The sequence below is a fragment of the Piliocolobus tephrosceles genome, chromosome 6, assembly GCF_002776525.5.
Source record: "Piliocolobus tephrosceles isolate RC106 chromosome 6, ASM277652v3, whole genome shotgun sequence".
NCBI lineage: Eukaryota > Metazoa > Chordata > Mammalia > Primates > Cercopithecidae > Piliocolobus > Piliocolobus tephrosceles.
In genome coordinates this window covers 56,979,070-56,994,935 of record NC_045439.1, presented here as the reverse complement: position 1 = coordinate 56,994,935, position 15,866 = coordinate 56,979,070, and the positions used below count along the sequence as shown (strand labels likewise).

Here is a 15,866-nt window from a genome sequence, read left to right as displayed (position 1 = left end):
AGATCCGGCCACTGCACTCCAGCCTGGGCGACAGAGCGAGACTCCGTCTCAAAAAAAAAAAAAAATAGAACTTTCCTTAAATATGACGCTGAAACAATCTGAGAGACAGGAGATAGGACTCCAGGCAACAGATCCGAGGAAATATATATGGGCATTTTGTAGTCCATTTTTCTTGTGTGGCATGTGGTACAACTGAAGCATAAATCTTTTTGGTATCATCTAATTTTGCCAGAGGTATGGGACAGTTCATATTCTGTCCATAAGCTCAGCTGCTTACATGAACTGAAATACAAGTGCAACTCCAAACAGGTTTTTGCTTTCTTTTCTGGACACCATCATCAAGCATGGAAGACTGGATCTGGAATTTCCCTTCATATCTTGCCAATTGGCCTCCCAGTTTCTTGCTTATGTTTTCTCCTGGTGTGTTTTCAACATTGTAATTGTTTTTGATCAACTGTATAAGTTTTATTTTCTTCAAAGTATCTATTGATTCCTTTTTTAAAATCATGTCTCCTAGCTCCTTTAAATGTCTGGAAAATGGTAGTTAAGTTTCTTGGTATTACAGTAGTACTTCTTATTGTCCAAAGCTGGAAGGATGCTGCTGCCAGTTAGCTGGGGTAGGTACTGCAACTGAAAATGCAAAACACAGAATTAGGTTCAAAACTGTGCCATGCATTTTTTTTTCATTATTTAGAATATATCACAAAAGAGGTAATTAAGCTTGTTAGTATAGAAATACTTTTTTGGCACAGAATCCAGGACTTGAGAGAGGATTAAATGTATCAATTTGGTCTTTGCTTTTCCTTTTAAATGTTTATTTTACATTAAAAAGGAAAAACATGCACATTAAAGAAGATTTAGAGAATATGAAAAGGGGAAAATCTCCATGTTAACATTATTGAGAAGAAAACATAGATTTACAGGAGTTGAGAGCTTGCTGAGATCTTAGGGATCATTTAAGCCAATGCCTTGTCTTATGGCAGAGAAAACTGATAACCAGAGCACCTAGGCAATTTGCCTATTTACTCTCTTTCCTTAGTTAAAAAGGCAAATCAAGCATGGCACAGTGCACACTTGTAGTTCCAGCTACGAGGGAGGCTGAGGTGGGAGGATCCCTTGAGCCCAGGAGACCAGCCTGAGCAACATAACAAGACCCCCATCTCTTAAAAAAAAAGACAAAACTGCTTCCTTCAAGCTTCCTGAAAATGTTTGAATTTATTGTCAATGTCAAATGAAAGTCAGAACACACCTGTATTTTTTGTATTGCACTATATGTCCTTAGGTATCCCTAAAAAGGAACTTTTTAGTACTTTTACTTTTTAGAAAAAATTTTTTCAGGCATTCTCCTCAGAAAAGGACTTTTTAGTACTTTTAAACCAGTTGATTCTTTCAGGATTTAAAAGCAGTACACCAGGCCAGGTGTGGTGGCTCATGCCTGTAATCCCAGCACTTTGGGAGGCCAAGGCGGATGGATCACCTGAGGTCAGGAGTCGAGACCAGCCTGCCAACATGACAAAACCCCATCTCTACTAAAAATATAGAAATTAATCGGGCATACTGGCGCGTGCCTGTAATCCCAGATACTGGGGAGGCTGAGGCAGGAGAAATGCTTGAACCCGGGAGGCAGAGGTTGCAGTGAGCCAAGATCACACCACTGCACTCTAGCCTGGGCGACAGAGTGAGACTCGGTCTCAAAAAAAAAAAGCAATACACCAAATAGTGGAGTTTCCCTATTTTTTCAAGTAGAAATATTTCCATCAAAACCTTTTGCTCTTGAATACAAAGTAATACTGAGATAAGGAATAATTCGGGGGTGGGGGTGGAGGAGTCTGTTTCTGGCCTGTTTTGCTACCTGGATCATACATGATGGAGAATAAAATTAAAACATTATTAATTTTGTAACTGTGATCTACATTAGGGCCCTGGAGTTCATGTTCATGTACTTGTTCCTCATGGACTCTTCACCCTTTTCCCTCCTCCCAGCCTCACACACAACACCCTGGTACCATTCAGCATGCTGGGCAGTGGAAGCTGCAAAGGGAAAGACAAAGGCAAGATAATGTATAGCTTAAGGAGTACCTAAGTAGATCCAGAGGTTACCCAGGATCAGTTGTGGTTCCAACTACAGTTCATTCTAAATTATTACAGCTTTTGGCTTATCACAAGATGCTTAATATAAGGCCATTTTATACCAATCAGGATTCTTCACAGACTCCCAGTGTGCAGTTTGGATGCTGTTCTCTGGTTAAATGTTTTCAGCTGATATCACTAAAAGCACTCATCACTGTATTTGCCCTAGCCAACTCTGACAAAGGATCAGGGAAGAAAACGCTCCTTTTTTGGACAAACCTGGAGAGTTAGTTAATACCGAAGGTGTACGTGATGACACAGAACTGCCTGGGGAAAATCTGATTTCATTTTCCAAAGCACAAGAAGTGTGCTCAGCTGGACTCATACTCATGTACCTTGTTGAGACCTGTGCTCATGCAGGCCGGAAACCCTGGTCCCTATGTGACAGCAGGACAAGAGCACCTTTAGGATTCAGGGAGAGGGGGCTTCAGGAGACAGATATCCCTGGGTCCCTGGCTGATAGACCCTGTGACCTGTCTCCTAGTGCTGGAATGAGGATGCTAGAGCTGAAAGCCACAACTGCCATCCTCAAGTCTAGGTGGAGTCGTACCACTGTGTACCGGGTGGCAGGTAGGAGATCATTTGAAATTACAACCTTGGTTGTTTCTGTAAAGCAGTGGTGCTTTCGGCTCTTTCTTAGGGTCTTCCTTGTTGGTTTGTCATGTTCTTTTGCCACATCCTCTGTTTCTCTGATGTTTTCAAAATATGGGTGATGCAACAGCTGTTCACATGTCAGTCTCTCAGTAGGGTCCATGTGGAGACAGCCCTAAAAGAACAGAAAATTCCTTCTTATTTCTTTAAAATTGTATTAACTTATTAATGTCATTTTTTTGTCTTCTTTGAAAGATGAAACTCTTCAGTTGCAATAATAAGGGGGAAAAGCCAGAAAAACACACCAGTCATGATTTTAGTTCCTTCCAGTCATTCCTAAATGGGCACTCACATATTAAATAAACAATTTCTAGAAGTAGTAATGAAAAATCATTTTCTCCACCTTATTCTGTTTTTGAGGCAATTGATACTCTGCCCTGGGAGAGTAAGATATAATTTTAGAGTTTACCTCAGTGGCCAAATGGGGTAATCCATTTAGCTAGTTTGGTCCCTTGCATGTACTTTGTAAAAACTAGTGTTTTTATGTTAAAAATGATATTTACACATGATAACAAATAGAATTCATACAGCAAAGTCTCTACCACTCTAGGTGTTCCATTCACCCTTCTAAAATCAGCTACTCTTTTTTTGGGGGGGGGGGGTGTATCCCTCCAGAAATAGTTTATGCATTATAAGTATATATGAGCATGTATATAAGGAGAAGCATAATGTACATGCCTTTATATTACATCATTCTTAACTATTTTTGTTGCCACTAAGTAGGCCATGGAGCTCATTCTTGGATAGATTAAATTTCACAACTACATACTCCAAGGAATTAACTCAATTTTTGTTGGTTATGTCAGAGGTGTTGAAACCAGAGTAACTCCGTCTTCAATATGGGCTGGGTAAAATAAGGCTGAGACCTACTGGGCTGCAGTCCCAGGAGGTTTGGCATTCTTACTCACAGGATGAGAGAGCAGGTTGGCACAAAATACAGGTCACAATGACCCTGATGATAAAACAGGATGCAGTAAAGAAGCCAGCCAAAACCAAGATGGCGATGAAAGTGACGTCTGGTTGTCCTCACTGCTCATTATACACTAATTATAATGTGTTAGCATGCTAAAAGACACTTTCACCAGCACCATGACAGTCTACAAATACCATAGCAATGCCCAGAAGTTACCCTAAATAGTCTAAAAAGGGGAGGAACCCTCAGTTCCAGAAAATCCCTGCCCCTCTCCTGGAAAACTCATGAATAATCCACCTCTTGTTTAGCATATGATCAAGAAATAACTATAAGTATACTCAGTTGAGCAGGACATAGCGCTGCTCTGCCTATAGAGTAGCCATTCTTTTATTCCTTTACTTTTGTAATAAATTTGCTTCCACTTTGCTGTGTGGACACGCCCTGAATTCTTTTTGGGCGAGGTCCAAGAACCCTCTCTTGGGGTCCGGATTGGGACCCTTTCAGGTAACAGTTATCATTTATATTAACTCATTATTTAATACATTAGTAAATAAATAATTTTTAAACCATGTGGGACATTGACTGTAACTTGCAAACATTTTAGTTGATACCATACCTCATTTTACATAAGAGCTATATTTCTATATATATATATAAATCAAGTTTTTAAATGTACTTCAAATGTACCAGGGAGTTAGCTATTTAAAAGGATCCTATAGCCAAGCATTTTCTGGAGAAAAGGTTCCCTTTGTAAAACTGTCACCACCCCTCTGAAATTTCTGTTTTGTGTAAATTTAGACTTCAAATATAATGTTAGGTTTAAAGTGAAAAATACTTGCAAATGTTTTCACTTAATAGAATGTGATCCATTTTAAAAGTTGAAAATATACTTTTCCAAGGATAATTTTTTTGTTTTCTTTTTTTGAGATGGAGTCTTGCTCTGTTGCCCAGGCTGGAGTGCAGTTGTGCAATCTCAACTCACTGCAACCTCCGCATCCTGGGTTCAAGCGATTCTCCTGCCTCAGCCTCCCGAGTAGCTGACATTACAGGCGAGTGCCACCATGCCCCACTAATTTGTTTAATTTTTGGTAGAGACGGGGTTTCACCATGTTGACCAGGCTGGTTTTGAACTCCTGACCTCAAGTGATCCGCCTGCCTCGGCCTCCCAAAGTGCTAGGATTACAGGTGTGAGCCACCGCACAGCTGTAATTTAGGAGAATTCTAAAAGGAACACTTTTCATTGCATGAATTGACATAAGTAATTCAGATTCCCCAACTGATGACAACTGCTGTGTGCCTCCTGGTCTGTTGGAAGCCACAATTTTACCTTTAGGAGCCCCAGAGCAGGATAAGAGATGTTTGGCAATTTCAATTCAAGTGGTTCCTGTTGAAAAGAAAAGAGATTTTTAATTTACAGCATGTATTCAAATTAAGGTTACCTCAAATTAAATCTTTGGATAGAAACATTTTCCTGGCACCTTCCTCACCTCCTCCACCCTTTGCCCACCCCACCTCCTGCCTAAAACAATCTCCCTTTGCCTTTTTCACAAGCTTTCTCTCCCCATCTCCAAAATGCTTTTTCAAATTTGCTTCCTAACCACTCCCTTCACTTAGCAAATTATAAATTAAAATACTAATGAAAAACAAAAACTTTCTGAGCAGCTTTTTTCTTTTTTTTTGGCCTCAATTTATATAACTTGCCTTTCGTGAGAATAATTTTTGGCATTTATAGTGACATTTATAAAAAGGCAGCCAGCTGGGTACAGTGGCTCATGCCTATAATCCACTCAGGGAGGCTAAGTCTGATGGCTTGAGCCCAGGAATTTGAGACCAGCCTGGGCAACATGAAACCCTGTCTCTATAAAAAAAAAAATGTACCAACAAACTAGCCAGGGGCGGTGGTGTGCTCCTGTAGTCCCAGCTACTTGAAAGGCTGAGGTGGGAGGATGGCATGAGTTTGGGAGATTGAGGCTGCAGTAAGCCATAAATGTGCCACAACACCCCAGCACGGGCGACAGAGCAAGACCCTGCCTTTAAAAAAAAAAAAAGCAGCTCCAATTATATAAAGGGAGCTATAAAATAGATGTTTTTCCCCTACCCAGGTGAACAGATGCTTCTTGATTTTCTGGTATAAACACCGTCATCTCCCACTAGAGCCTGCTGCTTCCCTTATCAGCCTACTGTTTAAAGAGTCTCCTGTGGGGCATTCATCAGTCTCCTTTTGGCCATGTAAGGCTATTTTGCTCCAGTCATTGTGCTGGAGACAATCAGGAATAACACTATAAATGGGAGGAATGCCGAATGTCAGACAAACAGGCCAGTTAAAGAGAGGTACCACTGACAAAGGCTAATTGAGCAGAGAGGCTGAGAAAATAAGAGCCAGCCAAGCTGAGCAAAATAAATGACTGCAGTGCATTGTGTGTATAAAAGTGGCAGTGTGTGAGCTGCCGGCTGGAGTGACTGGCCAGGCTCATCTAATCAAACACAGTCCTGGTGCCGTGGCCAGCCTTCACAATACAGTATTATTTTGGACAGGGAACCAGCTCCCAATAACCAATTCTTGATTGTATACATTGATAAGAGTAGGAGAGAAGAGTCTCTGTTTTAGTTCCCTATGTTCAACAGGAGAAAAAAAAATTCTAAAGTAGATTTGTATTAGCCCTTGACAGTATTCCCTGTTGCACCCCCATACTCCCACTCATGCTCCATAGCTTCAATTCTCTTGTTCTTTCTGTCGGTTGAATCTGAGCATCACTGGGGATTGACGTGCCACTGCTACATCATTGAGCTCTGCTGTCCCAGCAACAGTGTCTGGATGAGGCTGACTAGTTGCCTGTGATATGCTGGAGCCCATCCTGCCGGCCAAGCTAGTTTCCCAGCCCCAGAAGAGGCAGGCCTCCCTTTGTCAGGGTTACTGACAGGCAGAGGGACTGGGGCACAGATGTTCAACCAGTGCAGCCTCCGCACTGCTTCTTCCTGTGTTTCTGTCAACAGGAAATCTGCAGGACAATGTCTGGGAAACCATGGGAAGCTTTCTACATTTATGAAACCTGGGTTATTTCTAAGGCTTCACCAACAGACAAGCGAACAGGAAATCACTAGGGATATTTAGTGCAGAACTGGGAATGTCCAGATCACAAGGAAGCCAGATGGGTCACCTCCCATATGTCAGGTGTCATTCCTGCCCCTCCGTCCCAGCAAGACCCACTTTGAATGCTAGTGCTGCAGGAAGAAGAGGCAATGGAGACGCAGAAACCTTCACTGTGGGACAAGCCAAGAGGTTAGGGAACAAACAAAACACAAGTGGTAGAGACAGAACTTACATCTGGAAACTGAAGGGTTTAGTGAGCAACTGGAGAGTTAGTTTCATTTTTAAGATACCTTCCTCAGACAGTGGAAACTCAAGATTTCACAAACCTTAATTATGCTCTGAAATGTTTTTGATTGCAATACAGACTCATTAGAAGACATTCAAAAATATAAAAAATCATAAAGTTACCCCAAAATCCCACCCAAAAGAGATACCTGCTGTTAGTATTTTGATATATATCCTTGCAGCCATTTATTTCACAAATGTCAAAAAAGAGCTTGTGATTTCCCAGATGATGTCATATTATTTTGTATTTATATATGTGTGTATATATATATATGCATTGTGTACATATTACATATTTATTAAAACTTGGTCGAATTACTCATACTGTTTTTTTGTTTGTTTTGTTTTTGTTTTTGTTTTGAGACAGAATCTGGCCCTGTTGCCCAGGCTGGAGTACAGTGACATGATCTCGGCTCACTGCAACCTCCACCTCCCAAGGTCAAGCCATCTTCCCACCTCAGCCTCCCAAGTAGCTGGGACTACAGATGTGTGCCACCGTGCCAGGCTAATTTTTGTATTTTTAGTAGACATGGGGTTTCATCATGTTGCCCAGGCTGGTCTCGAACTCCTGGGCTCAAGTGATCTACCCGTCTTGGCCTCCCAAAGTGCTGGGATTACAGGCATGAGCCACCATGCCCAGCCTACACTGTTTTCTAACTGTCTTTTTTTTTTCATTGCATGATATTACTTACTTTTACAGAGTTTTTCTCTGTCACCCAGGTTGGAGTGCAGTGGCATGATCATAGTTTACGGCAACCTCAAACTTCTGGGCTCAAGTGATTCTCCTGCCTCAGCCTCCCAAGTAGCTGGAGCTATAGGCATGTGCCACCAACCCCAGTTAGTTTTAAAAATATTTTGTAGAGACAGGGTCTTGCTATGTTGCCCAGGCTGGTCTTGACCTCCTGCACTCAAGCATCTTTCACCTCAGTTGTCTCCTGGGTTGCTAGAACTATAGGTGTGGTCCACCGCACCTGACACTATATGGTTTTTTTTTTTTTTTTTTTTTTTTTGGAGACAGGGTCTTACTCCTGTCCCCCAGGCTAGAGTGCAGCAATCTCAGGTCACTGCAGCCTCAACTTCCTGAGCTCAGGCGATCCTCTCACCTCAGCCTCCTGAGTAGCTGAGACTACAGGTGCGTGCCACCATGCTGGGCCAACTTTTTGTATTTTTAGTAGAGACAGTTTTGCTGTGTTGCCCATGCTGGTCTCGAGCCCCTGATCCACCTGCCTCAGGCTCCCAAAATTCTGGGATTACAGGCATGAGCACACCTGGCCTGATGAGGTATTTCTATTGTAAGGATGTACCATACTTAATCCCCTACTGATAGCATACCGAAGGAAATAATTTCTATTAAATAATGCCACATCTTTATGCTCTTGGATAACGGTTTCACAGGAATAAATTGTTGGAAGTGGATTAGGGATGTAAACATTTCAAATTTTTCTGTTCTTAAAAAATGGGCTTCCCCCATTTGGGTTGGCCATAGAGGGCAAGCACCAGAGTAAGACTGGCTAAGGAAGTTGTTGTTGTTGTTGTTGTTTTTTTTTGGACAGAGTCTTGCTCTGTCGCCCAGGATGGAGTACAGTGGTGTGGTATCGGCTCACTGCAACCTCCATCTCCTGGGCTCAAGCAGTTCTGCCTCAGCCTCCTGAGTAGCTGGGATTACAGGCATGTGCCACCATGCCCGGCTTATTTTTGTAATTTTAGTAGAGACAGGGTTTCACCATGTTGGCCAGGCTGGTCTGGAACTCCTGACCTCAGGTGATCTGCCCATCTCGGCCTCCCCAAAGTGCCGGGATTACAGGCGTGAACCATTGTGCCCAACCCAAGTTAAGTTCATTATGATTTTTCCCATGGTCTGGAGACCACAGGCATAGTAGAGTAGGGAATTTGGACAATGCTGGGGAAAAACTAGTTAACTTTATCTGGATAGGTCTAGGTCTAAAAGTTGGTTGGCTCTGAGCTACCTAGGTTCAACTGCTAAAAAATGATAAAGGACAGGTATGGCTCCAGCAGGCAGCTCTGCATTCCTGTGCAACAGGCTGGCTGGACTCTGTTATCAACAGCCTCTAAATTAGCATTAAGGCTAAAGTCTCGCTAGCCAATTTGCTCCAATTTTCTTTTTCTCTCTTAGACTGACCTCCAATGCAGGGTGAGCCATGGGGCTCAGGGAGGTGAATAACGACCAAAGCCTAGCTAGCCTGGCCTACAGAGCTCTCTCCAAAATGGGTCACTCACCGTATCTTCAGGGTCTGGAATTTTCACTCCACTGAAGTACTGATTCGTGCTAAACACTTGCTGGTGCCTAGGAATGAGATCCCCTTTGGACAAGAAAAAAAAAAAAGGTAAGTGAAATTGGTTAGCAAACACTGATCTATGGTTTTCTCCCATCAATGCTGTGTTGGTCTTGCCCATGTCTATGGACACTGCAGTGTTCTCGGGCAATCAGAAGGAGAGGCATTCAGGCAACCCACAGCAACCTGTATCAATCCCTACAGTGGACAGCACGCTGTGTTAGGCACAGAGGAGGCAAGCAACAGAAACTGAGGGCTACAGCTTCTTGCTCTCAGGTTCTTGTACTCAGAGCCCACAGTGTACTGAAGGAACCCAAACCAAACAACTCGGAAGCACATACACACAAATAAAATAATGCCTTTTAAAAAACAGCAAAAGGGCAACAACCACAAATCAAAATCATATTAACTGAATCCTGATAGGTCAAGATAAAATGTTATTGCCCCAGCACTTACAACAGTGTCTAACATACAGCAAGCACTCAATAAATATTTGAAGGAAGAGAGGGAAGAAAGGAAGGTAGGAAGGAAGGAAGGAAGGAAGGGAGGGAGGGAGGGGAGGGGAAGGGAAGGAGGGAAGAAATCATGGATTTTCTAGCTAGAAGGAATACATTTTCACATTTGGGACCATCTTTTCTTATTTCACCAATTAGCGATCACTTGGAAGTGCCCTTTCATCTACTGTTTAGAAGCACTTACAATGTGACACAATGAAACAAAAAGAGTATTTCTATATTTCAGGGGACTCTAGGAAGCTCCTCCTGCCCACATTTCCGTCACATCAGCTAAAATCGCCTTTATGTAAAATTCTATATTATACTTGAAGAGGGATTTTGTTCAGAGAATATAGAGAGATACTCAAAGTGTTCTCCTGGGGCACAACCAGACCCATTTCCCAGGGAACTGTGGGAGTTCCTACTCTGGGGTATCAAATTATCTAATTACTGATGCATCCTAGAAATTTACCTCGCACTCAAATGCAAAAACTGCTGCCTCACCTCATTTTGGGTGAGCAACCAAAAAGCACACCCTCTAATGCCTTGCCCCAGATCTCAGTGAGCTGCATCATGAGCACAATTCCTTGTACCTTAATAACCTTCTTCCTCCAGTGCCAGAGGGATGACATGGGAAGGCTGTCCTAAAATCACTAGAGGAAACACAGCCAAGAAAGGCTGAGTGCCCCTGGAAGGCCTACAGAGCACCTTCCATGTCACTCGACAAAGTCAAGCTATCAACAAACATTTATTGCCTACAATGTGCAGACACTGGTGGAGGGTAAGTAGAAATATAAGACATGATCTCACCATCAGAAAGTTTACAGTATCTTTGGGAAGATAAGATTACAAGGGAAGGCATGGTGATGGCAGTTGCTACAAGAGTTTAGAGGAGGAAAAGTTTACTTTAAACTGGGATACTCAGGAGAGTCAGGGGAGTTTATGTCTAAACTCCCTGACTTTGGAAGAGGGCAATCAATACTGATGTTTTTTTTTTTTTTTTTTTTCTCTCACCTTCCCTCCCTTCTCCTCCCCTGCCCTTCCCCTCTGCCTCCGAGGTTAGAGAGAAAGGAAAGGGCACTGGGGCGGGAAAGCAAGACAGGCTGCGTGACATTAGCACTAGCCTTCCTCCTGACACTTAGAAGGCTGGGAATCATCCTCCGTAGAGTCTGAATAATCCAAACTAGTCAGGCAGGCTGGGGTTAAGGACATCCAAATGAATCACACAAATCGTCGTAAATGAGGTAAACCATGAAAGCGTTCTGTAAACTGCTAAGCCCTTACAGAAATGTGAGTTTTTATTGTTGTTATTGCCATTATTAACATTTTAACTTGATCCAAACTGCTCAAGAATCTTGGGTTTTTTTGGACAATGAGTAAGTACTCAATAATTGTTAACTATTTTAATTAAAACAAATATGGCCACCATTAATGGAGTCATTAAATGAGGCTTTGAGTTTTCCTCTTTCCTAACTAATGCCTTAAAGGGCATTAGGTGAGACAGGGAACTTGGCTCTGCCCTGCCCCAACCTGGGGAAATACCCAGTTTTCCAAAAGGCAGGACGAAAACACCACTTACCCAAGGTCTTCCTAATCAGATAGAGTTGATCCACATCCGATTTTCCTGGCCACAGAGGCACTCCTGACAGCAGCTCAGCAAAGACACAGCCAATTGCCCAGACATCCACTGGGGGGCCGTACTGCCTGTCCCCCACCAGCAGCTCAGGGGAGCGGTACCACCTGGTAGCCACGTAGTCTGTATAGTAGTCACTCGGTCCAGCTGGCCAGTGATGGAACATGGAAAACAAAGAGCAGCGGAAGGCTGGTATCAAAACTGGGAGAGGGAGATCTCAGAAGTCAAGCCTGTGCCCAATCTTGTGACCTTATTCTATATCGCTGGTTCTCAATTCTAGTTGCACATTCAAATCACTTAAATATATATATTTTTAAATTACTGATGCTCAAGCCACACTTCAGTCCAGTTAAAACAGAATCCCTGGGGAGGGTCTGGGGGGTTATTGGGCATAGAATTTAAAGTTCCCTGGGCACAGCAGCTCACGCTTGTAATCCCAGCACTTTGGTAGGCCGAGGTAGGTGGATTGCTTGGTCTCAGGAGTTCGAGACCAGCCTGGGCAACATGGTAAAATCCTGTCTCTACAAAAAAAATTCAAAACTTAGCTAGGTGTGGTGGCTCATGCCTGTAGTCCCAGCTACTCAGGAGGCTGAGGTGGGAGGATCACCTGAACTGGGGAGGTCGAGGCTGTGGTGGGCTGTGAACTGTGCCACTGTACTCCAGCCTGGGCAACAGAGGGAGACCCTGTCTCAAAAAAAAAAAAAGTTCCCCCCGGTGATTCTAATCTGCCTCCAAGGTTGAAAGCCGCTATTTTAAAGTAGCACTTCTGAAAAGTATTATTTTAGCAAGAATTGGTAGAAATCAGGGAGGTAAGATACTTTTTAATAACCACTTTACTGTGGTATAATTTATGGATAGCATACATATGTAAACCACTATATGTATCTACATGTTTTCAGTAATTACAAAATTATAATTTATAGCATGCTTATGCCCTAAATATACAAGTACTAGCTTGTATACTTCTAGAGCATTTAGATCCTTTATTGTATCAAGAACTTTTCCATCTTTTATACTTAACAAAAGAAAATGTCAATACTCACTCAAAAGCCGAGCAAATCCAAAGTCACAAAGCTTAATCACGGAATGTTTTGTGATGAGGATATTTTCTGGCTTCACATCTCTATGTATGCACTAGTGTAACAAATCAAAACAAAAACAATATTAAGGCTGAACTATATATGAGATAAATGAAACACATGACTATTTAGCAAATATTGGATAAATCATTTAAATCTCTCCTTGGACTCTTGGACAACAGCAAAAGAGCAGCCTAAAATAAATCTAGTACCAAGCCTGGGTCACAGCCTGAATCATCCCAAATTCCTAAAAGGCCCAAAAGAACCAAGAAGGGTGAAAGGAAAATGAAAGTAGGGTAGCCAGTCTTAGCAAAGAAAAATACAGGACACCCAGTTACATCTGAATTTCAGATAAACAAATAATTTTTAGTATAATACATACCATGAAGCACTTGGGATGTACTTATGATAAAAAGTTATGCTTGTTTATCTGAAATTCAAATGTAACTGGGTGTCCTGTACTTAAATTAACATTTCTAGGTGAAAGGGAAAATGTTGAAAGGTCCGGGTGAGGCTGCATCACGGTTGCAGGAGCTGCACATTGGTGCATAAGCAGAATTCACAATTCAGTTGTTTAACTGTGAACAGAATACAGTTGGCCTCGTAAACAGGACAAGCCCTGAGCCTGCTGAGATAAGCTGGGAAGCGAAGGGCGGCAACCACAGCTTGCCAAGAGATCTCCCTTCCAGCTCTGACATTCGTCCCGACAAGATAAACAAGAGTAGGCAGCAGCCCTCACCCTCTGGGGAGAGTCGCTAGATGTCAGCTCTGTCCCACACACAAGTGCTCTGAGAGCTGCAGCCACCCCTCAGGACGTGGCCCCCCCCTCCAGAATTTAGACTCAAATCACCTGTGGTTTCCAGCCCATAGCCAGCATTCTTTAACGGGGTGATATTAGAGAGAAGAACGTTTGAGAATCTTCACATGATTTTCTCATTACATGACAATTTCTTTGGTAAAGAACAAATCGACAACCTAATTAACAATTCCTTTTTTTTTTTTTTTAAGTTGGGTCAAAATACTGCTCAGGGTCCCTAATAATCTTCCTCTTTCCCAAGTGTTTTCCTCTCAGGAGGAGAATGCTAGATCGTTCTGCAACCTGAGAGACCCTCTTTGGCCTGCAGCCTGAAACCCTGGGGTTATTCTTAAGAATCTGGAGAGGACTGGGGTTCTTCTTGGGCATGACCAGTTCTCACTCCAAACGACCTTCAGGGTGAGAGATCAGTGTCAATGTTTGCCCATGGGTATTTATTATTCTGGAAAATTTGGGTTGAAATAAAACAACTTTGGGATTTTATTACAATCTATCTGGTTCTTAGCAATTAACATCCCTGAGATCTCTATTCTTTTACCACTGGCTTCACATATTGCTATAAATGGGTACACCATGAATATCATGATGACATATGGTCAGAAGTACTTGTAAGCAAGTATGTGCTCCTGTTCTGTTCTGGGAATTCTTCACAAGTTTCTGCACCCGCCCCCATCAGCACATGGAGCCAAACAGGGCGTCTGGGGCTCTCCAGGGAACTGTGGTATGCATTATATTTGTTTTTAGCATCCCAGATCTGCCTTACCAGGGTCTTAGTGCAGTCTCTCTTGCTCCCCAATCCTAAAACCTGCTCTTGAGAGAGTGCTAAGTCACAGTAACTAACAATATGGGTGTCTACTCTCCCCTGTGTATGACAAGGATTATAGCTTTAGCTAGTTGGAGGCTCCTCAGGGAGAAGTGCTGTCTACTCTCATACTTCCTCCTTCCAGGAATGCAGCATCAGGAAAAATCATCTGGAACAATATAAAGCAGGAGATTTAGCCCTACCACCTAAAATGACCCTGGCAGTTGAGTAGGATAAAATATTGCAGCGAAATTGCACTCATGGTCAAAATGAAGCTCTAACTTTGAAATCTGGTTTTTATGCACAGGCAGTGGGCAGTGTTGTATTGGATGGAGCAGCAGGCTTCCCAGCCTCTGTGAAGTCACGTCACCTGGGCGATAGTCTACTATGCCTCTACCAGCCACCTGTGGCCAGGAGTGTCACAGGCTTTCAATGGGTTGCTTGGTTCCAGACTCAACACTCTTATCTCACCAAAGCAGACACTAGCACTTTGCACTGGGTTTGGGGTTCCACCTACTGCAACTGGCATACTGCAACCAAGCAGGCATGAATCACCTGGGGTTTCCCCCAGTTTCACAGCCTTTTGGGAGTACAAGATCACATAGCCTCCAAGTGAATGGGGTTCTACCTTAAATCTGAGTAGTTTCTAAGCAGTATAAATATATGAATAATTTTTTGAGTTTGTGTGTGTGTGTGTGTGTGTGTGTGTGTGTGTGTGTGTGTGTTTTGAGACAGGGTCTCATTCTGTCATCCAGGTTGGAGTGCAGTGGTGTGATCTTGACTCACTGCAGCCTCCACTTCCCCAGCTCAAGCAATCCTCCCACCTCAGCCTCCTGAGTGACTGGGACTGCAGGCACACACCACCGCGCCCAGTTAATTTTTTTTATTTTTTGTAGAGACAGGGTTTTGCCACGTTGTCCAGGTTGGTCTCGAACTCCTGGGCTCAAGTGATCTGCCTACCTTGGCCTCCCAAAGTGCTGGGATTACATGCAGCAGCCACCATGCCTGGCACTAGTTTCTTAAAACCATAAAAATGCATGTTTTGTATAAACTGAGCAAGAAGGAATAGCTAGGTTGGCATTTTTAGCCTCTACTTACCCAACCAGGCTTATGAAGATTTGGGTAAAAAATTTTACCCACAAAAGTGTGATATAAACTTTGTACAAGACTCCACCTCAGCTTAAGGGGAGCCTTCTCACTTTTCAAAAGAGATTATGAGACTTACATTGTGTTTATGGCAAAAATTTACAGCTTGCAGTGTCTGCCAAGTTATGCTCTTCACGAGATGTTCTGGTACCCTAATAAAAATAAAGCAGCACAAACACATTCTTTAGTGTAGCCATGGAATTCAACTCAAGAAAAGAAAAAATAAACCAAGATAGGCTTTAGTAGTGAAAAACCCTAGGTGACACATAGTCATCTTCCTCATCAAACAGTCATTCCATGAGCCCAAAATGTAAAAATATGTGACCAGCACACCGCTGAATTCTAGGGACAACAGGTTAACAAAAATGCAAACATCTACTTCTATAGGTAAGGATATGAAAACCTACAAGGGATTTCAACAAGTATTTATAACCACCTATCTCAAACATCTGTGACACCACTGGGAAACTGCCTGGTAACTTGAGCTCCATTTCTACAAGGAATTTTTTGTTGATATAAAGTTAGTTACTATTC

At 42.6% G+C, this 15,866-nt stretch overlaps 1 protein-coding gene across 2 annotated transcripts in view; it reads right to left on the bottom strand.

Annotated features, from left to right (window-relative positions):
* Positions 1-50: 50 nt before the first annotated feature.
* CDKL1 (cyclin dependent kinase like 1) overlaps positions 51-15,866 on the bottom strand; it is a 65,799-nt gene continuing 49,983 nt past the window's right edge. The window contains exons 4-10 of one of the 2 annotated variants that reach the window (XM_023222628.3): positions 15,412-15,484; positions 12,535-12,625; positions 11,438-11,638; positions 9,309-9,391; positions 5,022-5,078; positions 2,726-2,896; positions 51-630 (exon numbers count right to left, since the gene is read on the bottom strand). In XM_023222628.3, the coding sequence (XP_023078396.2) occupies positions 523-630; positions 2,726-2,896; positions 5,022-5,078; positions 9,309-9,391; positions 11,438-11,638; positions 12,535-12,625; positions 15,412-15,484 (784 nt within the window). In that variant the 3' untranslated portion in view covers positions 51-522. Of the gene's footprint in view, positions 631-2,394; positions 2,897-5,021; positions 5,079-9,308; positions 9,392-11,437; positions 11,639-12,534; positions 12,626-15,411; positions 15,485-15,866 lie in introns of those variants that run through there. The other variant, XM_023222627.2, reaches the window with a different exon arrangement.